General features: G+C 38.5%; 1 protein-coding gene and 9 non-coding genes across 10 annotated transcripts; 1 reads left to right on the top strand and 9 right to left on the bottom strand.

Annotated features, from left to right (window-relative positions):
- Positions 1-14,301: 14,301 nt before the first annotated feature.
- Positions 14,302-14,374, bottom strand: TRNAR-UCU (transfer RNA arginine (anticodon UCU)). The gene has a single exon. It is a non-coding gene; the product is annotated as a tRNA-Arg (tRNA).
- Positions 14,375-14,446: 72 nt separating this feature from the next.
- On the bottom strand, positions 14,447-14,519 carry TRNAR-UCU (transfer RNA arginine (anticodon UCU)). Its single transcript has one exon. It is a non-coding gene; the product is annotated as a tRNA-Arg (tRNA).
- A 72-nt stretch (positions 14,520-14,591) lies between these two features.
- Positions 14,592-14,664, bottom strand: TRNAR-UCU (transfer RNA arginine (anticodon UCU)). Its single transcript has one exon. It is a non-coding gene; the product is annotated as a tRNA-Arg (tRNA).
- Positions 14,665-14,736: 72 nt separating this feature from the next.
- On the bottom strand, positions 14,737-14,809 carry TRNAR-UCU (transfer RNA arginine (anticodon UCU)). The gene has a single exon. It is a non-coding gene; the product is annotated as a tRNA-Arg (tRNA).
- Positions 14,810-14,881: 72 nt separating this feature from the next.
- On the bottom strand, positions 14,882-14,954 carry TRNAR-UCU (transfer RNA arginine (anticodon UCU)). Its single transcript has one exon. It is a non-coding gene; the product is annotated as a tRNA-Arg (tRNA).
- Positions 14,955-15,026: 72 nt separating this feature from the next.
- On the bottom strand, positions 15,027-15,099 carry TRNAR-UCU (transfer RNA arginine (anticodon UCU)). Its single transcript has one exon. It is a non-coding gene; the product is annotated as a tRNA-Arg (tRNA).
- Positions 15,100-15,171: 72 nt separating this feature from the next.
- On the bottom strand, positions 15,172-15,244 carry TRNAR-UCU (transfer RNA arginine (anticodon UCU)). Its single transcript has one exon. It is a non-coding gene; the product is annotated as a tRNA-Arg (tRNA).
- Positions 15,245-15,316: 72 nt separating this feature from the next.
- Positions 15,317-15,389, bottom strand: TRNAR-UCU (transfer RNA arginine (anticodon UCU)). The gene has a single exon. It is a non-coding gene; the product is annotated as a tRNA-Arg (tRNA).
- Positions 15,390-15,461: 72 nt separating this feature from the next.
- TRNAR-UCU (transfer RNA arginine (anticodon UCU)) lies at positions 15,462-15,534 on the bottom strand. The gene has a single exon. It is a non-coding gene; the product is annotated as a tRNA-Arg (tRNA).
- Positions 15,535-19,555: 4,021 nt separating this feature from the next.
- Positions 19,556-24,886, top strand: LOC149935499 (uncharacterized). Its single transcript, XM_090153588.1, has one exon. The coding sequence runs from the start codon at positions 19,556-19,558 to the stop codon at positions 24,884-24,886; it is 5,331 nt and encodes a 1,776-aa protein (XP_090009714.1).
- The last annotated feature ends 215 nt before the right edge of the window (positions 24,887-25,101 follow it).

Raw genomic sequence — 25,101 nt, 5'->3', positions numbered from 1 at the left:
TTTCGATTTCCTCAGATTTGCAATTCAATCGGAAAATTTAGAACATCCAATTAACATTAAATTTATTAAAATTGATCAGTTAACTGTTTCTCGAATATTTAACCATATAGCTCGCATTGCTCAATCGAAAAAAGATTTTTTACTAGATGGAGAAATTAAATTTAGTATAATTCTTTTAAAAGCCCCACAGAAAATGGGAAAAAAAATTTTAGCTCTAAAAAACAGAGACATTATCGATCTTGATGCTTTTTTAAAAACTAAAACCAATTTTTACTATATCAACAACGTAGACAATTTATGCGTAGCGAGAGGCCTCACAGTCGGAATAAAACTCTGTGAAATTGCCGAGTACAAAAAGAAAAAACTTCCATTAAAAAATGTTCTTAAAGAATATAGAGCCTTAACATTCTTTCGTAGTAAATTACAAACTAAAACCGCTAAGAAATTACATGATGATGTAGGAATTGCACAAGGAGCTGTAGAAATTGGTGATATAGCTAAATTTCAATCATAATTAGCCCCAAAGTATCAGATAATAATATTTAACGCCACGGAAAATTTTCAAATTTGTTTCAAGGGTTTTCCCCCTGCCGAACACAAAATTCTACTTGTAAAAATTGGCACGCACGTTCATTTAGCTAAAAATCTACATTCCATTTGGGGCGGCGTAGTTTCGTGCTTAGACTGTGAAATTTTTTTTTATTCTACCGCTCGTAGGAACAAACACCACTGTTTTGCTGCTCCAAATATTAAATGTAAAAGGTGTTTAGGTCAAAATTTTCACGAAATTTTAGAAATTCCTTTAATTCGTTGTAAACTTTGTAATAGATATTTAAAACAAGGTGAATGTTATAGTTTTCACCTGAAAAATGAAACTTGCAAGCTTTTCCACAGATGTGAAAAATGCTGTGTTCAATTTGAAACTTCAAAAACTCACAAATGTGAAACAGCTTGTAACTCTTGTAAAATTGAACATCCTCCAAACCAGCATTATGTTAAACAGTCGACATTTAAAAAAAACCACGATCCTATGTATATTTCGATATTGAAACTATAATTGAGAATAATATGCATAAACCTATTCTGTTAGTGGCCCAAAGTGAAATTTTAAATCAGCCTGTGGAAACCACGGTTTTTGAAGGACAATATTGTGTAAATAACTTTCTCAATTTTTTGTTTCAACATGAAACTATTTTACTTACGGATGGAGAGCGAAAAAGAAAAACTATTAGGCCGAAATTTACCAACCTCATCGTAATGGCCCATAATCTAAGATCTTTCGACGGAATGTTTATTATTTCTAAATTAATTAATCATGTCATTCCCGAGGTTATTTACGATGGAGCCAAAATACTTACTATTTATATTAAAGGGGTAGACATTCGTTTTGTAGATTCTTTGAACTATGTTAGTGCTCCACTAAGACATTTTCCTAAAATGTTTTCTTTGCCTCAATCTAAAGGATATTTTCCCTATATTTTTTGGACGAAAGACACTTTGAACTATTCAGGACCAATTCCGGATTAAAAATATTTTGAGCCTAATAAAATGAAAGAATTTGAATACCGAGAATTTAAAAATTGGTATTCACACAAACAGCTCGAACCGGTCTATTGTATTAAATCAGAATCCAGAACGTATTGTCTTTTAGATTGTAATTTATTACGCTTAGCTATGCAGAAATTTCGCATCTTATATAAAGAACTAATTGAAATTGATATCAGTAATTATGGTGGTATTTCTCTTTCCGGGGCACTTAATAATGTATTTATCGACAAGTTTTTAGAACCATATACACTATGTACTATACCGGCTATCGGTTTGGCAAGTAGACAGAATCAAAGCGAGATTGCATTAAAATATTTATCTTGGTATGAGAAGGAAAATAATTTAATTTTGCAAACGGTCAGATCCGCGGCTGGGGAACAGTCTGTAGGTCCGTATTTTGTAGATGGCTACTGTGAAAATCCACCCATAGTAATTGATGTAATGGGTGATTTCTGGCACGGTTGTCCAAAACATTTTTCTGGCTCGAGCTTTAATTCAATTGTCGGAAAAACATTCAAAGAAATTAGAGAAAGAGAATTAGATCGAAAAGAATTTATTGAACAAAATTAACCAAACCACACATATATTAAAATTTTTGAATGTGAAATATTAGAATTGTTGAGAAAAAATGCCGAGGCGAAAGTATTTTTTAATACAATTAAAATTATTCCTAAAATTAACCCTAGAGATTCTTTAGTTGGAGGGCGTGTAGAAACAATTAAGCTGTACCATGAAGTAGAACCCTTAATTGGAGAACAAATCCGATATTTTGATTTTTGTAGTCTGTATGCGTATTGCTTACAAAAAATGGAATACGGTTGTAAATATGTTAAAGTTATCACACACAACTTTGATTATGCACCGGACGCCTATTTTGGAATAATTAGTTGTCGAATCCTCCCCCCCAGAAACCTCTACTTACCCGTTCTTCCCTACCGATTTAATAAAAAACTTTATTATCCTTTATGTGGTAGTTGTGTAATAAATAACGATGAAAAATGTACCCACAGTATTGACGAACGAGCTATAACGGTAGTCTTACCCTCGGTGGAAATCTACTATTCAATAAAAGAATGTAACTACAAACTGTTAGAAATTTTCGAAGTTTACCATTACAATATTACAACAAATTTTTTCAAACCATATATTGACATTTTTTTTAGAGCAAAAGTTAAAAATTCAGGATTTCCACCCAATATTAAAACATATCAAGAGCAAAAAGAGTATCTAGACGCGATATACGAAGCTGATGGAGTAAGGTTAGAGCCTGAGGAAATTGTTGATAACCCATCCTTAAGAACTTCCGCGAAATTGGCGCAAAATTCGTTATATGGCAGAATGGCGTTAAGAATGGATAAATCATCAACTAAAATTATACATAGATACTCCCAATTAACCGAGATTATAGCAGACACAACGAATAAATTAACAGACTTTCATTTAATCAACAACGATGTTGCCATGGTAAGCTATAAAAAAAAAGTGAGTTGGCCCCCACATTTACAAAAGGTAATGTTATTGTTGCTTCGTTTGTCACCAGTTACGGTCGTATTCATCTGCATAAGTTAATTAATAAGTTGGGAAAGCGTGTAATTTATTATGACACTGACGGAGTAAAATTTACACATCAACCAAACGAGTGGCTACCCCCCTCGGTGGTAATTTAGGTGAACTTACGTGCGAGACTCCGAATACATATATCACAAAATTCGTATCAACTGGACCTAAAAGCTACAGCTTTAAACTTGAAAATAATCGGACAATTATAAAACTTAAAGGAATAACTCTTACCAGGGAGAATTCAGAAATCATACATTTCGACGCTTTCAAACAAATGATTTTTGTACCAAATACCGAGTTTAAGGTGAAAATTCCCTTTAACGTAATAAAAGATAAGTACAAAATGCTTTTACGTGTTGGCAACTTAAGTAAAACTTTCAAAAAAAACTTTTTGTAAACGTGTGCTAAAAGAGGATATTTCTAGTGTCCCCTACGGCTATTTAGAATGTGAAAATGGTGAATTGTAAAATAAAATTGTCATCTTTTAATTATAAATCTAAAAAACATGTAACAAAAAAACTTGCAAAACAGGTGTCATTTAACAACATAGTTATCGTAAATGAAATCTCTTCCGAAAATCGAGTAAATACTTTATTTTTAAATAACCTAAGATTTAAACTTTTAACTTCCAAAATTGAATTTTTACTAAAAAACGGGAATTAATAATTTTTTTTGGTGAAAGAGATATTATGATTTATTTTTTATTCAAAAATGTTATTTTTGTATGTTATTATGAAGTTTATATAACTGGTGAAGGAATGGTTTTGATAAGAAACATTATTCTTTAATAAAATAATTTTTTAAATTTAAAAATGTGTTTGTTTATTTTTTCATATATTCTATAAAACAGTCAATGTACTAACAAAATACGTAGTATGTTGTCTTTGTTTAAACAGTAATGTCTTATATAAAATTTCTTTCACCATTTCGAATGATGGTGTCAGGACCTACTATGTCGGACAAATCAGCATGGACGAACTCACTAATTAGATGGAGGAATGAATTAATCGATAAACCTCCTATTAAAATTATTTATTGTTATTCGGTTTGGCAATCAGGTTACGATGCTTTATCTCAGTTTTTAACCGATATAGAGTTTATTCAAGGACTTCCTCCAATGGACAGCGAGTTTTGGGAATCAAATAGAAATTCCTTACTTATTATTGATGACTTAGCAGAAGAACTTTACAAAAATGATCAAATTGCTAAATTGGTTACCGTAGACAGTCATCATTATGAAATTTCAGTCGTATTAATCTCACAAACCCTATTTCCTCGAGGCAAACAATCTCGTTTAATCTCTCTTAATATGTCATATCTAAATCTGTTTAAATCTCCTCGAGATCTAAGTCAAATCCAATATCTAGCCAATCAAATATCTCCAAATAATACAAAAATAATTAAAATGGCCTACGATATGGCTACTAGAGAACCTTACAATTCCCTATTTATAGACACATCTGTCACCACTCCAGATAGCTTACGATTAAGATCGTACACATTTAATCAAATCGGACCACAAATGGTAGTTTTTTCCAATAATAAATAATTTACTATATTATTATCAACTTCATTAAAGACAAGTTGGCAAGCCAAAATATACCTCTCCTCGGTAGAATTGTCCCTAGTGGTATTAATTTCTCGAGATAACCCTTAAAGATATATCTCCGCAATTTAGAGTTATTTGTTAAAAATATTAACCCATTTCTATCCCGCCCGGTATAAAATTTTAATTATAATTAAAATAATTGAGACGAACGACCAATTTTAATTTATTCAGAATATCATAAGTTAAGTAGTTACAACAGTAAGTTAGACGTACTATAACAATGCACAATTGAATTAAACCCTTTTACAGAACAAGTTTATCAGTTAAATATAATACGAAGCAAATTTTAATGAAAGAAATATCTACAGAGGCTTTTTGGAATTACTCGCTTACGAAATACTTGCCGCATCTTTAACGCTCATTTTATTTCAACACTCGCCCTTGATGAAGATACCGTAGATATCTGGTAGTGGACGACTCGTTCACTTCCTGTTGACGTTGTGACGCATACCACATGAAAAAGACCAATGCCGTCCAATTTCCAATATCATATAATGACTCGCACACCCAGGAAATCATTGACTGCGTTAGAAATCGTAGATATCCAAATATCCACACCAAATGTATTTACAAGAAGCAAAAACCTTACCATCAACAAAGCACAGAGAGCCACTTGACTAACCGCCACCTCTTAAAGCAATTAACGTTAAATTATCTCCTTTGAATTAACAGAACTATATATAGGTCGTTAAGAAAGTGGACCACCCACAGGGTCTACCCTTTAACCCTCTAATCTCGGCTGACTGCGCTAAAACAAGATTTAACCTTTAAAAAATACCAGATTAGGCCTTCATAAATTCATTAATAAAAAAAGACTTTATTACCTATTATGCTTACGATGCCTGTCTTAATTTCAGTGAATCTAAGCCGCTATCGGTGGTTCTGTGGTAGAGCGCTCGAAACCTGGGTGGCGCATTTGTTTTTAATCAATAGAGAAACGCTAAATTAGAATTTCTTCGATGCAATAATTTCAATTTCAATTCTATTTCAATGAAACCAAAATTTCGTACTCTATTAAATACGCTTCCGATAAAGCTGAAGGTCTAATTTTCAATAAGGCGTAACAAGTGTCGGTGGTTCTGTGGTAGAACGTCCGCCTGTCAATCAGGAGGTCTCGGGTTCAAATCCCGCCCGATGCGATCGCAAATTGATACTAAGACGAATACCGTGTACAACTGGTGGAAACCCTGCCATTGGACGTTGAGAGGTAGCATTACACTCAGCACTCGGTCCGTCCCAAAGTCATTAAGAAGAAGTTGGAGAGAAAACGCCCATATAAACACAACAGACTCAACATGCACAACCATCAGAACACAAACACAGCAAATTCAACACTCACAACCTACGCATACACATTACAAAAACGTAATACACCAAACCGTCACGACGGTGAGCGAAAAAACACCATCCAAACCAAACCGCAAATGCATCCGTTAACGCTCACCGTCACACGGTGGTTTTGCCAACCCTTTGAGAAACTGCGTACGCAGTGATTACACTTTGCACCGAAAATGCGAACGCGTTCGCAGTCCTGACAGACAGACACACCCACAGACACACCCACAGACCCACCCACAGACCCACAGACAGACACGGTCGTTGTATAACCCCTCCTAGGGGACTTTGTCCCCTCGGAGAGGTAAAAATGGCACCAAAAAAGACAGTACGTAAAAAAACGACTCCTATTGCAAATCCCTCTGACAGGTTTAAAACACACTATCCATATTTAAATTTATTGTATAAATCTAAAGGAGGGATACGTAAAAATTTATTAGCTAACAGTTCTCCAACGCAATTAAAAGCCTTACAGACCGTTTGCAAAAACTTGAAAGGGGGTGGAATTATATTATCTAAAGCCAAAAAAAACCACTTTCTAAATATAAAAAAACAATGCGGTTCTTAGCCAGTCCGAAAATTTCGCAAAAAAAGAAGCGTGCTCTAATAATTCAGAAAGGTACGGGATTCTTCATACCGGCTTTATTAGGCTCTACCGTTCCTTTAAATGCCAATTTATTCAATAAAAGATAAAATGAAAAAAATGATTTTAGTTCCCGCTTCGAGTGTCGGACAAATATCTCAAGAAAATAAACAGCTTGTTTCTCCCCAGGAAACATATTATAACTTATTAGATAATGAGATGCAAAATATATTAACTTCTAATTTAAACAGCCGCTCTAAATTACGAGAATTTCTAAAAATACTGAGCGAGGCCCGGGAAATGAGAAAAGCGATACCGGTACCTAAAGTTGAAATTACAAACCTTCAAGCACCCGTACCTGTTGGCTCATTAAATTCCCCGTTCACCTCGCAAATTTATTCACCCTTCAAAACGCCCGAGGGAGTTAACGCTGGCGACGCTGCAGAGCTGCGTTTAAATACTATGACACGCAAAATGAAAGACTATCTCAGCGAGAGAGAAAACGAACAAACTAGGAAATTCCCGAGTTTTTTAAAAAATGTAGAATCTTGGAAAAGGAAAGCATCTACGCCGATTGTTAAGCAACAAAACACAATTACTGATGATAGAATGCATAAACGATTAAATCGAGAAAATGAAATATTTGAAGAATACTTAGAAAATACCGATATTGGAAGTCAATTAAGCAAGGAAGATGATTAGGATCGAGAGCTATCTTTGGAGGAGGGTGCTGTTGGTGGCGTTCCAATATCGCCGCAAAAAAAATTAAAATTACCATCCCCTAAAAAATCTCCAAGGCCCAAAAGACAGACCCGGCCTCCTTCTCGTTGGCAAGAATAATAAAAATGTGTAAAAATAATTATGTGTGAAATAAATAAACATTTTTTTATTTTAAACAAATCGATTTATTTCGTTTCCACTCTTTCATCAAATGAATACATATATTCAACAACGCTAAACTATCATTTCTTTTTAAATCGAAATTATACAATTCGTTAATTATTTTACTGTAAGAAATCCCCATACATCTCGAGGTTATAAAATAAATTACATGAGGTCCGCAGTTTTGGCTTTTATTTGATTGAAATTTATGAGTATTGAATTGAATACGCTTGCTATATCGTTCTAGCAAAAATCCATAGTCGTGATGTGATCTTCCTAGAGAACAAAAAAAGTCCAGAGTGTTGCCCGATTTGTAAACAGCCGTCCAATGAGAGCCTGGAAGCGTATCAGGATCGGTGTTGATTACGAAACAATATGATTTTTTTTAATTGGAACTTTTGGTAATCTATTAGCGGGAAACACTCCGATAAATTTATCTCTCGAGCGGGGGTCACACTTAAGTATAGATTGTATTTGATTAGTGTTCATCTTTCACGTCACTGTCAAAATGCATAATTTCTCATATTGATCTTTTGTTAAATTGATTCCCCTGATAGATGGCTTCAAACTCCCGTCTTCTTTTTTGAAATGTCGCACGTCGAAAGTCTCGTTACATTTTACGAGGTACGTGTCTCTTCCTAGATCGTATGCTTTGTCACAAACTCCAATATCTAAGCTGTATTCGGGACTTCTTTTTTTAAATTTCATCGCGGATGTCACTATTGTTGCACTAACGCCAAATATTACAATCGCGAAACCCAGGAGAATGTGTACTTCACCCATGGTTAACAAAATGTTGAATAAAGACTTTAGCGCTCTACACTTGAATTTTAACTATTTCTTGAGCGTAAAAAGCCCCTTTAATTATATTGACGGTCAAATCTTTCACAATATACATACAGGGATCTCTCGTAATTACTCTATGAATTTCAAATATTTCGGCTGTAAACGTTCCTCTGTATGCTTTATCAAATGTTGCTTTTGCAACGGCTAATCGAATTTTATCCCCAATTTTTAAACTTGACTTCCCAATCATACTAAGTTTGCCATAGTTTTTTTCCCAAATTGCCGATTCATTGTTTTTATTGACATCTTTAGGGGCGATTCCCGTTGTTGAATGTTTTCGAGCGTTATAAGATTTTGCAATTAATGCTAGTTTATTAAGATAATGTAAATTGCCGGTCTTGGTAATTATTTTAAAAATTTTAGATTTTACCGTGCGAACGAGTCTCTCAACCATAGAGGCCTTTTTCTCAGAATATGTGAGGTAATGGTGGATGTTATAATGCTTTAAGAGAGCGCGAAATGGGGTGTTTCGAAATTCTGACCCTGCGTCGGTACATAAATTAAGGGGTACCCGTTTTTTGAAAATCTCTCTAAAAGCCTTCACAATCTCGCTCGAGGTTTTATTTTTAATTGGCAGAATAAAAACGAATTTGCTTAAGATATCCTGAACTAATAACGTGTAACGGTAATTTTTATTAAAAGTTTGTAAAATAGGGAGGTCTAATAAATCACTCATAAATGTCTCATCAATCGTTGTTACATATAATTTGTTACGTTTAAAATTTAACCTCCTAGCTCTGTGTTGTGTGTAAGTTGGTTGTTTGCTGAGAAAATTTTTAATTTCTTTTTCCGAAATTTTGGGAAATTTTTTTCTTAAAGTAACACTGTCAGAATAACTGTATGGGCTTTCAACATCGTAATAAACTTTACTTAATTGTTTGTCTGTTTTTGACACCACCATCTTTAAATGTATGAATAGAAATAATAAAAACAGATTATAGTAAAAGTTTTTATTTTAATAAATTAAATCACATTTTAAGTTTGACACATTTTGAACAATATCAAAATATAATTGACTTTCTACTATTAAGGGGTCAAGACCAAATTCCTTTTGGAATCTAACAACAATATGATCGTAGTTTAATTGGGGGATAGTTAATAATGTCATATTTTCCACTCGGTCTTCAAAATCTGTGCTAAATCCTAGTTTACAAGAGACATCGTGAGTAATCGAAGATTTACAATGTGGATTCTCACAATTTTCGGTAATTTCAAGCATTTTATCCGTGAGCTCATGTACAATTATGTCACGCATAATATTTTTTGCCGACAAAATTAAATTAATCTCCTGATCGATTGTATGTTTACAATGTTTTAATCTTTTCCACCCTGCTTGGTTGAGAGTAAAACCATAATTTGTTGAATAAAAAAGATGATATAGATGATTTTTTCCTCTGGCACAAGCGCGTACATCCACGAGTTTTTCCTTTTGTCCCTTGAAACAGTTGATTTTTATCTTTGAACCTTCAAGAGGAAGCCAGGTGTGAAAACTAGCAACTTGGTCTTCAAAAAAATCAGTTATTTCCTTTTCGAATGTGAATAGAGATTGCCAGGCTTCCAAATTCAGTTCAAATTCGGCGCAAGTGTCTAGTCGGTAAATTTTGATGGATGGATTAACATAACCTACCACCGATACTTCTTGTTTAGGTGAGAGACTGTGAGTTCGAGACATCTTTACAACTACGATTTCGCGAAGCAACTAATCAATCTTTGCCCTCGTTGATTGATTTTATTCCGTAATATACGTAACTTGACGCTCTTGGTTAATGACAAATCGGTTTTCGTATTCTCCAATAATAATTATGTTTTGAATATTAGTTAAGGGGGAAGAAAACTTCATTACCATCCGTAAACTACCATTTCGTTGAATTGAGAGATTGTTAGAGTTTGCCGAGGAATCGTAAGTTAAATCAAACGCGAATAATGTATTACCGTTTTTATAATTTTCGTAATCAATACAATTACCAGAGTTATTTCCAATTAAATCCATTGCCGAGAATAGTGAATAATATGACCTAGTGTAGAGATTTTTATTAAAATCTGGAGTTAGAGCAGTTTCTGGTATATTTTGGTCATCTAATGAAAGTTGTAAGAATGAGAGATTATTATGGTTAAATTGAAAGGGATTTTCTCGACTAGACCCATTGTAAGTAGAATTGTTTACCATTCCGATTATTACCCGATTTGGAATTTTACCTAAAAAAATATTTGACTTCACGAAATCGCTCGCGCCTGCTGAGATTGTCAGAGTTTTAACAACAGTTTGTGTTAGATCGTACAAAGCTCTCTGTTTCTGCAGTATCACATTATGTGCCAGCTGGAGATCTGGATTTACAAGAATATGTTTAGCAGTAAGAACCGCATCTTCGATAATCAATTTAAATTTCTTATTAACATCTTCATGGGAAATAATTATAAATTCATCGGAATTTTTCAAGAGTCGAATTCTTAAATTCACTTTGTTTAAAAGAAATTTGTCTATTTTACAAGAATCTACATGAAGTCTTCCCATATATTCACAAACTTTCGATCCCGCAATATCTTTACTTCTTTTTAAAATTCCATTATTTTTTTTATCCTTATTAACATCGTCAAACGCTAGAGCTGGGTCGCAAAACCCGTCTTCGTAATAGCCCTCGGCGGTTTTGTAAGATTGTTTGGCTCCCTTATCAAAATTTAAAACTGTTGCTAAATATGCTAAATATGGGTAGCAGTTGTTGCTAGATTGTACTAAAGTCTCATTCATAAACACGTCTATTTGGCTAAAAATAGAATGCAATGGAAGGTTACATAGGGATACTTTTTTTTCGGCTGCAGGAATATCTATTAAAATCCCGTTTTGTTCTTTTTTAACCCGAATTCGAATTTTAAGCATCAAGTTTGACATGTCAATATAATAATCTCCCCCGGGGATAGAAAAATCAATCTGTGTAGCATTAGACAAGGGAGCTATAGGGAAATAATCTACAAATTTATTCCCCTCAATATTGCCATTAATCAGGGGTTCGTTAAAAAGCTCTAACTCTGAACACATAGATTCAAATTGAGGCATAATGCTTTAGTCAAGAAAATCGGTTTTTGTTCTCTTGCGTTTTCTTTGATTATTGCGTAATTTTGATTTGCGCTTCTTTACTTTCCGAACTCCAGAGCCTTTCTGTGCATTTAATATGGAATCACCGAGACTATTTAAAAGATTTGTTCCAGCAATTTTACTATTTTTTTTAAAAGACTCCTTAAAATTTTGACCCGCAACAACATCATCTATTATCCTTTTCCCCATAACCAAACCTTGAATACCGAGTGATTTAGCTACGGGTCGAAAAAGAGGTGTTACGAATCTTGCTAAACTTTTAAAAATTGACCCAAATCCACGACCAGTTTGATATTGACTTCCTCGAAAGACGTTATATCCGCGTCCTGTTTGTACATAATGATGATAATATCTTTCCATGATGAGCTTGTTTTAAGTGTACTTTAGACTAAGAATCCAGTCTTTTAAATATTAATTTTATAATAGTCTTGCCTGTTTTATATGGCAGGAGTTCACCGTAATCAGACCTTAAAGAAATTTCTATAGTTTGTATTTGATCGTAGAGAACTGGAAAAAAGTCTAAAAAATGAAATCTTTAAACTTGTGCTCGATTTTTATTTTCGTTTAATTTGATAATTCTCAGTAGGGGTGTATTAGTGTGACCTGTAATTACAGGTAGTATAATGTTTGTATAGACATAAATTCCAGATGACCTCGATTTATTTCTTGTATTGCGTAACTAATTTCGTACCGATTCAAAGGGGGTAGTTTGTAGCTTGTTGAATCTCGTTTTTTAATTGCCTATGCAAAGATAATGGGATAATATTTCCAAAATCATCTCTCTGACCTTCAAATAAAAAAGGCTGGATAATTGATACGGAGTAGAAAGCCCAATCTTCTTGCTCAAATTGCGGTATTTTTGTTGTCTCAATACGTATGACGATAAAATTGTTACGCGAATTAAAAGTAATATTATTTAAATTATTTAACGGGCCAAATTTATGAATACCCGTAAAATAAGTGTCTGGTGGAATTTTAAAAAGATCTGCTAATGGATTTTGAAATTTAATTTCCATCCCTACCGGTATTTCTAAATTAAAATATAAATTATCTTCATCATCGGACGATATCGCGGTTTTTAATCCATCAAACTGTCTTGGTTTACATCGTTCTAATAAATCGCGTATAATTAAGTGTAATGTGAATGGTTGAATTTCATTATTATATTGTCTTTCTCCCTCATATCTGCCCGCCTCAAACACAATTGCGTAATTATTCCATTGTATTTGTTTAATAACAGGCTGAGATGGTAGATTAACTGGTATTAGAAGAGAACTTGGAAGATTATTTTCTTCGGAAGGATTTAAAACTTTTGGTTGGTTGACGTCTCCTTTAATATTTGGAATTAAAGGTTCTGTTGGTAAAATGTTGTTTAAATTTTCTTCTGGTTTCAAATTTGACTTTTCTTCTAAATTTGTTTTTGGTTCAAGTTTTGGTTTTTCTTCTTCTTTCACTTTTAGTTTTAGTTTCGGTTTCTTTTTAATTTTCTGTTTTTTTCTCCTGGGTTGTGATTGTATTTCTTCCACGGGAATTTGTCGTGGTAAATATTTTTGTTGATATTTATTCACAACTAACGCTTTTTTAATTCGTACTTCGATAAAATTTGTTTATTTATTCACATATTTTCAATCATTTGACAAGTTTGTTCAAGATTTTCTAAAACCTCGATGGGCGTTTCAACTTGATTAAGAGTTAAAATTTGATTATTTTTACAATATTCTTGAAAAAAAATAATAGCTTCCATCTGCTCATCAGATGGCATGACAAAGTCCGGTGGAAATACAACATTTAATTTCATTGATGAATTTAAAGTTTCTTCCCTCTTAATACCAGTTGTCTTTTTTTTACGATGAATTTTCTTTGGAGTTCCATTACCATTAACAAACTCATCGAGCCATTCTTGATTTTTTACGTTAAACTCGTTCAAATAATCAATAATTTGGTCGTCTAATATTTCTTCTTCGCTTGTGTATTTCGGTTGATTTGAATGAAGACAATCGCAAACATCAATATTAAGAAGTGTTTTATTAGAAAAACTAGATGTCAAATGATTTAGCAGATGCATCTTAAAAACTCTTCGTTCCAGAAATAAAGCTTGACAAACCCAACATTTAACACTAAATTTAAAACTATTTATAAAATCAAACGCGTGTTTGCGACATGGTTCCTCGTAATAACAAGGGTTCTCGGTAGGCGATTTGCATTTAATTTCTGGTTTCCCCATAAATAACTTCATTTTTTTAACCTTTAAAGAGCTCGATTTTTGAGACGTCTTACGCTTACACATATCCTTTGACTTTTAAATTTAAAAACAATTATTATTTATAGAAATAGTTATTATCTCAAGTTTATATTCGTTTATTAGCTGTTTAAAGTATTTTGGGTGGGGCCAAAACCGCCAAGGATATAAAGCGAAGGTCGCGAATTCGTTTCCCCATCTCGCAAATAACTAATTAGCATTTTAAACCGCTAAAAAACGAAAAAACGAAAAAAGTGACACCAAAAGTAAATAAGTTGACGTAATTGGGGGGGTCACATATAACCGCCGATATCTCGGGCCGACCTTGTCCGATCGTGACCAAACTTGTTGGGGTGATAGACCGAGGCTTAGGGGTGGTAGACAGGTGTCAGGCGTCGAGGTCAAGGATCATCTTCAAGGTGAAATTGAAAACAAAAATATGTTTTTTCGATTTTTACAAGGAAAAAAATTTTGTTTTTGGAAAATATTTTGGGGGTGTTTTTGGGGGGTGTTATGGCGGCCATCTTGGTGGCCATCTTGGATTTACATGTTCATATTTAGTCCGTCGAAGCTGTTCGGAAAACGATGCTTCTCAGCAAAAGGAGCAACATCTCTGCTGGGGATCGAACCCAGGACCTTCGGATTAGAAGTCCGACGAGCTATCCACTACACCACAGAGACGATAGCCTTGTTGCTCTTTGAAATTCTGCCGTAGCAATTCCGGAAAACGATGCTTCTTAGCAAAAGGAGCTACATCTCTGCTGGGGATCGAACCCAGGACCTTCGGATTAGAAGTCCAATGTGCTATCCACTACACTACAGAGACGATAGCCGTATTGCTCTTTGAAATTCTGCCGTAGCAATTCCGGAAAACGATGCTTCTCAGCAAAAGGAGCGACATCTCTGCTGGGGATCGAACCCAGAACCTTCGGATTAGAAGTCCGATGAGCTATCCACTACACCACAGAGACGATAGCCTTGTTGCTCTTTGAAATTCTGCCGTAGCAATTCCGGAAAACGATGCTTCTCAGCAAAAGGAGCGACATCTCTGCTGGGGATCGAACCCAGGACCTTCGGATTAGAAGTCCAATGTGCTATCCACTACACTACAGAGACGATAGCCGTATTGCTCTTTGAAATTCTGCCGTAGCAATTCCGGAAAACGATGCTTCTCAGCAAAATGAGCAACATCTCTGCTGGGGATCGAACCCAGGACCTTCGGATTAGAAGTCCAATGTGCTATCCACTACACTACAGAGACGATAGCCGTAATGCTTTTTGAAATTCTGCCGTAGCAATTCCGGAAAACGATGCTTCTCAGGAAAAGGAGCGACATCTCTGCTGGGGATCGAACCCAGGACCTTCGGATTAGAAGTCCGACGAGCTATCCACTACACCACAGAGACGATAGCCTTGTTGCTCTTTGAAATTCTGCCGTAGCAATTCCGGAAAACGATGCTTCTCAGCAAAAGGAGCGACATCTCTGCTGGGGATCGAACCCAGGACCTTCGGATTAGAAGTCCAATGTGCTATCCACTACACTACAGAGACGATAGCCGTATTGCTCTTTGAAATTCTGCCGTAGCAATTCCGGAAAACGATGCTTCTCAGCAAAAGCAGCGACATCTCTGCTGGGGATCGAACCCAGGACCTTCGGATTAGAAGTCCGATGAGCTATCCACTACACCACAGAGACGATAACTTTGTTGATTTTGGAAATCCCGCCGCAGCAAGTCCGGAAAACGATGCTTCTCAGCAAAAGAGGCGTCGTCTCTGCTGGGGATCGATCCCAGGACCTTCGGATTAGAAGTCCGATGTGCTATCAACTACACCACAGAGACGACGACCTCGTCGATTTTGGAAATTCCGCCCCAGCGAGTCCGAAAAAATGATGTGTTTCTTTTTAAGCGCGTTTGTTTTGTTTTTTTTTGGCTGGGTAATTTTTATCCCTGTGCGCCTGGTGTGAAGGTCTTGTTGATATGTACACCAATCCCCGCTCCTTTTTTTTTCAGCTAAAAGCAACACAATGGTTAAAAGGAGAGTCAATGTTAACCAACAAAATGGCGGAGCCGAGTGTTATTTAGGCGACCTTTTATTATTTTCTTGAAAATGTTATTTTGTTGATAAGTGAATCCCAGATACGTTTAACAATGGGAAAAACTAATAGATGTGTTCATGGGAGCAGTAAAAACGACTCACGTTTTATGAAGAGCAAGCAAAAAGTTTTTTTGTACCATTTGCAAAACCTAAAAAAAAACATTTAGGTAAAGAATGGATCGCCAGGTAGAAACATATGAATATAAGATATGGTGGTGATACAATAAACCATTTATAAGAGATTATTTTGTAATTTATTTTTTTTAATGGTTTGAACCATAGTAATAGAAATGAGACTGTTGTCAGAATTTATAGCCCAGTGTACCGGTAAGAAAAGAACCACACCACCGGAGGCCTATCATCAGAATGCCCTACACCAGCGTTCACAAGCCCGGACAGGTGACAAAACCAGCATGGGTAGCAGAACCCCACTACTGATGGTCGCACCCTTGACGCAAGCCGCTCAACCCAGCAGAAGGTGCAACAATGGGACGACCAGCCCGCCACTTTAATAAATAAATAAATCAGCTAGGCTAATACCCACGGCACCACCTTAGGCCTAAGTCATCAAGCGAATTTTGAAGCCTTTAATTCAGGTGGCCGGGTTACAATGCGTAGGAGGGTGGTGGCAAGCCCTGCATGCCACACGATCGAGCCAACAGCTCCCTACACTAACTATTACCGTTAACCTCGACAAGTTTTTATGAAATAGGAAACCGAAGAGCTCGGGGTAAAACCCCTTAAACCAGTGAGGAGAGAACTTGCAAACTCAACGCAGAAGGAGTTGTACCGAGTTTTCACCCAGTGCCACAAGCTGGGATCGAACCTGGCTCCTCTTGCTGCGAGGTGAAAGTGCTAACCACTCCGCCACCCCAGCAGGGGGATGTAGAACGGATGCTCTAGCAACTCCGGCCGACACCCCACCTAGAAAGGCCGGGAGCCAAGCCCTTTGGAAAGAGCTCCTAAAGGGGAACGGCGGGCACATGGCAGCCCGCATAACCCGGCACAGCTGGCACCGGAGATCCCGTTGTTAACCGGGAGATGGGTCCGCCGTGCCCTCATACGGAGGCCCGCAGCCCCACAGCAGGCTACTTAATCCACCGAGGCGGCCAGTTTGCCCGGCCCCTCTCCATTAGCCTGGGCCGAAGCCCAGTATCCAGCCCACACCTGACCGAAGTCGGAGGTTGGAGATAGGACCCTTTGGACGGAGCTAACATCTCCCAGTGCGCCACCGCCCTTATGGGTTACCAGAGCCGGACCCCGACTCCCCGGTAAAGCCACCAGACTAGAAGCACGAATAGGTTTTGGGTAGATGTACGAGTTAGAAGGCTGCCATGAGAGTGGAATCGTTAGTATTCTTTGTGGTGGCTCGCCATCTATTTAAAAAAAAATTTAAGTTTCAATTTTTTAAATAGATGGCGCACTCCTACGTGGATTAGTATCGATTCCACTCTGATGGCAACCTTCTAGCTTGTCCGTTTTCCTTGAGATTACCGGATAGCGCCGTACTTCTAGTCTCATTTCTATTTGAACACACATTTGGTTATATTAGGAATGATTTTTCCTTGATTAGATAGAAAATTAGGCTTAGACTTTTTCGTTGCGATCCCTTTTAAAATTCGTTTCTTCACCGAGTAATAATCTTTAATATTAGGAGAATTTATTATAAGGATAATTTATTTTAAATTCTTTGTTTCCAAATAGATAAGGCAAAGCGAGCAAAGCAGACGACTTTTACACGTGCTTTCAAAATCGTGACGTCATGGTTTGTTTGCATCGTCTCTCTTTGCGCGAAAAGTATCCACCATTGAGTTGGGAATATTAATCTAGAGATCCAATCAAATCTGCTCCCCGCGAAACAAGTTTTTGAAAAATACGAATGTGCCGTCTGCTCTAAAATGACGAGCAAACGTTATCATATGACCCGTGGCGCCATCCATTATTTTGAAGAAAAAAAATCTTTTTGCTTGAAAACGCGTCTTATTTGAACGAATCATTGAGAGATAGACGGTAGAATGATAACGTTTTCTCGTCATTTGGGACGCCGATGGGAGCAGACGACAGTATTCTTATTTTTAAAAACTTGTTTCGCGAAATACTGAAATCCGACGTTTCGATTGGACCTCTAGATTAATATTCCCAACTCAATGGTATCCGCTGAGACGTTGGACGTTTCTCGATGAATTTTTCAATTCTGTGACTCGTCGTGTGTATGAATGTCCGTGCTATAACCCTGGTTGAAGTTTTCGCGAAATGAATATTTCGAAACCCCGCGCACTCGCGGTAAATGCGTTCACGATTTGATATTTAACGAGATTCTCAACGGACTTTAAAATTTCAAAACCATTTTCAGGTTTGAAGGCTGACTAGTTGTAGAACGATATCGAAGGAGTTTGAGCCCTTTAATTTTGCCCTGACCTGATAATGCGCTAACAGTAACACATCATTACCATTGTGGCAGAAGACACTGACGTCTTCATTTTATGCTTAACGTTTTCATACAACATAACGGCTCAAATTAATATCAGATGTGGAACCAAAAATACATAGGACTCGCTTAATAAGTGTAAGTAAAATAGCAGCACTGCCAGCATCACTACGATTTGAATTGTGCCAAGCTTTACCAGGATTGAGTGCCTTTTCCGGATGTGACACTGTTAGCGCAAAATTAAAGGGCTCAAACTCCTTCGACAACATAAACAAGATGTCGTAAAAAGTGATCCTGTCGCGAGTTTTCGTACGCTAGGTGCGCGGTGGACGACTGACCGTTGTGGACTTGTGAATTGTGTAAATATATATTTTTATTTCTATGAGAGCCGAACAAGGCGAATCTTGTAGTTTATGTATATATTTATGTTTAGTTTGTTTTGGCCTGACCAGCCCTGTTTGAATTACTTTTTTCCTATATCTTTTAAGCGTTTGTATATAATGTAACACTTTTGAATATGCTAATCATATAGCTAGTAGCTATTCAGTCCGCTATATGGGGTAAAAACTCACTCGGTTCTGGTGGGGGAAAGCGGTGGTGACACCATGGACTGTATTATAGTAATAATACAGTCCATGGTGTTGAAGAATCAACAATTAAAAACATTTTTTGATATACTTTCAGTCATTTACTTCTGTTCTTAGTAACAGTCGTATCTTATATATATAAATTCCTTGGTTTGAGTCATTCGCATAAAGTATGCCCCGTTTCCTTTAAACTAGCCAAAACTAACCCCCGTAGCACTGTATTTTTATAGTTGACCCCGTACATTGTAAAATCATGCCTACTTTGGCTTTATTTCTTCATAGTGTGTAACTGGCGTTTTTTCCGAAGAAAACGTTCTGGAAAGTTTTGGGTTTTTATTTTTGCTCTCTCTCTGCGTGAAGCGAAGCCCTGAAGACTTCTTAGTTCTTTGCCCCCTTACTTGTAATTTGGGCAGTTCCAATTTTAACCTTTCGACGGACAACACGGACTCTCCGACTCGTCTTAAACTGCCCACTTCTTAACAGTCGCGCCATTTTTGTATCTTTAATAATTTTACCATTTTTATAATTAAAATTTAAGTTGTTATTATTTCAGTTGAGCGTCATTATTCTTTTAACGCGTAGCCACGTACTACCAAACCATTCCCTTTAGATTTTCAGTAAAAATAATCAGTAAATCACCTAGTGTTATCACAACTGTTGGTGCCGTGAAACCCGGGAATAGTACTGGCAAGGGCGTTGTATTCATCAACTGCGTAATCACCTTTGGAATTAATTTTGGAACTCGTAACTATGGCGGACGAACTCACGCGTGTAAAAGCTAAGCGCACTAGTACCAAGCAAACTACGACGCGCACGAAAAACCTATTGGACGCTGAACTCGCGAAAGAGCGTCCGGACGATGCCACATTAGAAGGCTACTTAACCGTGATCATCGCCAAAGAAGAACTACTTCGCGATCTGGATGCCAAGATCGAAAGATTAATCTACGACGGCCCTGAACTCGAGAGGGAACTCAACGTCGCGCAGGAATATATGGACGACCTCACGATATCTCGCGTACGCGCTACGCGTTATTTGGAAACATCTATTCCCGGTTTCCGTTTGAATATTCATCGTATACCATCGGAGAGCGAAACCACCATACTTGCACCGCCAAGTACCGTCAAGCTGCCGAAACTAGAAATACGTCGATTCAACGGAAAGTACAGCGAATGGCAAACCTTTTGGGAAAACTACCAGGCTCAAATCCACAGCGGAAACTTCAAGAAATCTGTTAAGTACAGCTATTTACTTTCGTATTTAGAAGGTGATGCCCTGGCATGTATAGCGGGTTTGTCTCAAACTGACGCTAATTATGACAAGGCCATCGAACTGTTGCATGGCCGCTTTGGCAATAAAGTATCAATTATTGGAGCGCATATGGAAGCACTCAGAAACTTAATTCCCGTACGCTCGTCAAACGACGTAATCGCCTTAAGGAAACTGCATGATACCTGCCGGGTGCAAATTCGAAGCCTCGAATCCCTCGGAGCGATAGATGTTACGCAAGGAAACGTAATTTGCCCTTTAATCACCAGGCGTCTTCCAGAGGATATAACTCTCGCGTTTAGCAGAGTGCACTTTTCGGTGACTCATTTGAATGTCGAAGATTTGATGTCATTCTTAGAAAAGGAAATTAGCAGTAGGGAGCGAGCCCAAGTTTTATGCGGACCCCGAGAAGCGGAACGAAAACCTACCCAGTCCAGCTATTCACGTTCTCACACCCAGCCTGAGAAGCGCGGTACCTCACGCCTTCCCAGCGCAGGCGCCTTAACGACTAACTTGGTATCGCTTCCCTGTTTATTCTGCGATCAAAGTGACCATTTAACCTCCAATTGCGCAAGAACCACATTAGAAGAGAAGAAAAATGTGCTAGTTAAAAAGCGACGCTGTTTTCTATGTTTGCGAGAAAAACATCAGATGAGGGACTGTAGAGCTCGAGTACGTAATTGCAAGAAATGCGAGAGACGACACCATTATACTATTTGCGACCAAGATATCAAGAGCGGCGAGCAAATACACGCCTCCGAGCCTACGAGTGCGACTCCACAGGTGTGCCAACTAGCGGCCGGATTCAAGACCGCCGAGCGCTCCACGATTCTCCTTCAAACCGCCCTTGCGAAAGCTAAGGCGCCCTCTAGTGGAAAAGAAATTAAAGTTCGCTGCCTTCTCGATAACGGCAGCCACGCAACCTTCATAAAAGAAAATATATCGAGAGAACTAGGCCTCGAAGTTATCGAAGAGGAGGCTTTAGAAGTCCATAGCTTTGGAAGTTCTAAACCCGTTCGCACCGTGAAAAGAAAAGTTCAACTGGAGTTAAGAAGTTGCCACGATCCTAGAAAACGAATCGTACTAGAAGCGTACGAGACTCCGGATATATGCGGCGCCGTATTCTCCATCCCTGGGACCGAACTAGAAGATAAATGCCGTGAAAAGGGATTGGTCTTGGCTGACACCATCTCGTCTAGCAAATCAAGAGCTGATCCACGATCCGTAGAAGTCTTAATCGGAAACAATTACATCTGGCAGATAACGGAGGGCACAAAAATTGAACGGTTTGGTACAGCTCTCGTTGCTCTCGAAACCCTATTTGGCTGGACTCTTCAAGGCCCGACTACAATGGGGACCTCCGTCATCGGTGTCAACACTATCGCCATTATGAGAGTTTCAGTCACTCCCACGGAAGATGAAAACATTTCTAATCAACTCGAGAAATTTTGGAGCCTCGAAGCTTTTGGAGTCCATGATAAAGACGACGATTCTCCCTCAGGAAGTCAAGTCTTAGAAAAATTTCAGGAAACTATCACATACCAAAACAACCGCTATAAAGTCGCCTTGCCTTGGAAAAGTAATGTCGATGATCTTGGAGACAATTACGCAATAGCTGCCAAACGTACCGCTAACCTCGTACAGAAACTGAGAAGAGATCCTGTTCAGCTTCTGGAATATAATGACATTATCAAGCAACAATTGGAAGACGGTATCGTGGAACTCGTGAAGACAGACTACAAAACCAAGCCTTTAGGTCCAGTATTTTACTTACCACACAGTCCGGTAATTAGACAATCGAGTCAAACCACAAGAATTCGCATTGTCCATGACGGCTCTTCTCATTCACTGGAACACGCCTCTCTAAATGACTGCGTAGAAGCTGGACCCCAGATGAATCCGCATCTCTACGACGTCACACTACGATTTCGGGAAAATCTCGTCGCATTCTCTGGAGATATCGCCAAGGCGTTTCTACAAATAGAAGTCCGCGAAGAAGACCGGGACGCTCTAAGATTCTTATGGGTCGATGTCAACAACCCAAAGGAAAGATCTACCTTTCTAGTATATCGCATCACTCGAGTACCATTCGGGGTGACGTCAAGTCCGTTTCTCCTGGCAGCCACTGTTCGTCTACACGCAAAGAAATACATCGACAGCAAACCTAAAGCAAGCGCTCTTCTCGACAAGTCGCTCTACGTGGATGATTTGATTTCTGGCGCCCATAACGACGAAAACGCATTTCGATTAATACAAGACTGTGATGAAATATTGAAGGCAGCCAGCATGCAGCTTAGAAAATGGCAGAGTAACTCACCGAAGTTACGAAGTCTATTAAATAAAGATCATCCTGAAGTAACCAACAGTCAAGAGCTTACGTCATTCTCGCCATCTAAAGTCTTGGGACTTTCCTGGGATAGTTTCAACGACGTACTCATATTTGACGTAGAGAACCTGATGACTTATATCAAGAACAGAGGGAGTACCAAGCGTTGGGTACTGAAGTCGGTCGCTCGGGTCTTTGATCCTCTTGGACTAATCACACCTTTCACTGTACGTGCGAAATTAATTTTCAGACAACTCTGGAAAACCGAAAAGAAAGAAGCCCTGTCATGGGACGAAGAATTACCACCGAATCTAAAAGAGACGTTTGATGACTGGTGCGGCGAGCTCAAAGAACTTTGTAACGTGAAAGTCCCACGATTTTACTACCTTGATAATCAAGATGTCAACCCCTCAAGCGTAGAGCTTCACTGCTTTACAGACGCTAGTCCCAAAGCATTCGCCGCAGTAGTTTATCTTCGTTACCAAACAGGGGAGGGAGAATACGGAGTGTCGCTGGTCACATCTAAATCCAGAGTATCACCAGCCAAGAAGGTCATGTCTATTCCACGCTTGGAACTTATGGGCGCGCTCCTAGGAGCTAAATTAACAAACCACGTCATGAATACCTTGGATGTCAAGCCAGCCAGCGTCTACATGTGGATCGATTCTCGTATTGCCTTGGGTTGGATTCAAGGTTCCCCAACGAGGTGGCTAACGTTCGTAGCCAATAGAGTCAAAGATATACAGAGTATTAGCGACCCGATGAATTGGCGTCATTGTAAGGGTTCCGAGAACCCGGCTGACCTTCCGACGCGTGGCAGCAGCTTAAGCAAGCTAATCACTGATCCACTTTGGTGGCAAGGACCGCAGTTTCTTAAGGAACCATTAGAGCTTAGCACAACACCCATGATTAAAGACGATGACTTTTCGGAAGTAAAGAATGAAATGCGCAAAACAGAGAAATCTGTCACCGTTGCGATCGCCGCAAAATCTGAAGAACGTCTCATAAACATTGAACTTTTCAGCTCGCTGAAGAAACTTTACCGCGTAGTCGCGCGCGTACTACGTATTGCAAACAATCTCAAGAGGAATTCCGTAAAACGTACCGGAGAGCTAAGCGCTGAAGAAATTAAACTAGCGGAAATCTATATGGTTCGAAATACGCAAGAAGAGCAATTTCCAGATGAAATTCGCCAATTAAAAGCCGAGAAGACGGTACCAACGGCATCGAAAATTCGTCTGATAAACCCTCGACTAGATGAAAATGGACTTCTTTGTCTCGGAGGACGCCTTAAAGGTAGCAATCTCTCGTACCAAGAGCGACATCCCTGGATTTTGATGCCAAACCACCATTTCTCTGAACTTATCATTCGAGACGCGCATGAACAAGTCATGCACGGAGGAGTCGTCATTACCACGGTCGCGATCCGAGCCAAATTTTGGCTGACCCAAGCGCGTCGGTTTACCAAATCTGTTCTCGGGAAATGCTCCATTTGCAACTATTTTCGCGCTTCTAAGTCGGACGCAATCATGGCCCCCTTACCAGAATTTCGTACTACTCAAGCTCGTCCATTTGAAATCTGCGGAATTGATTTCTTAGGCCCATTATTTGATCGCGACGGAAGTAAATGCTACGTAGCATTATTTACCTGTGCCGTGACTCGGGCGGTTCACTTAGAACTCGTGACCAACCTATCAACTTACACGTTCCTCCTCGCCTTCAGGAGATTCTTGTCGCGTCGCGGTATGGTAAAACATGTTATGACGGATAACGCGAAGACTTTCAAACGCGCCAAGAGTGATTTACAAGAACTGTGGGGCTGTATCGCGAATCCAGAAATCGCGCGGTACTTCGCGAATAACCAGATCAAATGGACATTTATCGCTGAAAGAGCCGCCTGGTGGGGCGGGTTCTGGGAGCGATTAGTGGCTTCGGTAAAGAACGCGATGCGTCGAGTCCTTGGACATTCTAAATTGACCTACGAGGAGCTAGAAACTACGTTGTCAGAAGCAGAGGCCGCCATCAACTCGCGACCCATCACTTTCGTTTCCGATGACGCCGATGAGCCCGCCCCACTCACACCTTCGCATTTTTTGATAAACGACAACATGAATGGCCTGCCGCCAACCACCTTCCCTAAGGACGTCGCAGCATCCAGTACGGGTGACAAACTACGACAAAGACGAAGACATCATCACGCCGTGACCAACAGTCTCTGGCGTCGCTGGAAGACTGAATACCTTTTGCAATTAAGGTCTGCACACTTTCGCACCAATAACAAGCCAACGGAACCATTGCAGAAGGGTGATTTGGTCATCATTGAAGAGCCGAAGCTACCTAGACTCTGCTGGAAGATGGGTATTATAAATGAAACTTTTGTCGGTCGCGATGGACATATTCGTGCGTGCTTGGTTAAGTTAGCTAATGGGACTGCACTTCGACGACCCATTCAGCTGTTATATCGCTTAGAAGCAAATAACTCTTAATTGCATTGGGCTGCTGCCCAATCGGGCGGAGTCTGTTGAAGAATCAACAATTAAAAACATTTTTTGATATACTTTCAGTCATTTACTTCTGTTCTTAGTAACAGTCGTATCTTATATATATAAATTCCTTGGTTTGAGTCATTCGCATAAAGTATGCCCCGTTTCCTTTAAACTAGCCAAAACTAACCCCCGTAGCACTGTATTTTTATAGTTGA

This window comes from Leiobunum rupestre, chromosome 7 (assembly GCF_980474605.1).
Source record: "Leiobunum rupestre chromosome 7, qqLeiRupe1.1.hap1, whole genome shotgun sequence".
NCBI lineage: Eukaryota > Metazoa > Arthropoda > Arachnida > Opiliones > Sclerosomatidae > Leiobunum > Leiobunum rupestre.
The sequence above is the reverse complement of the archived record's forward strand: the minus strand, read 5'-3'. Positions and strand labels throughout refer to the sequence as shown.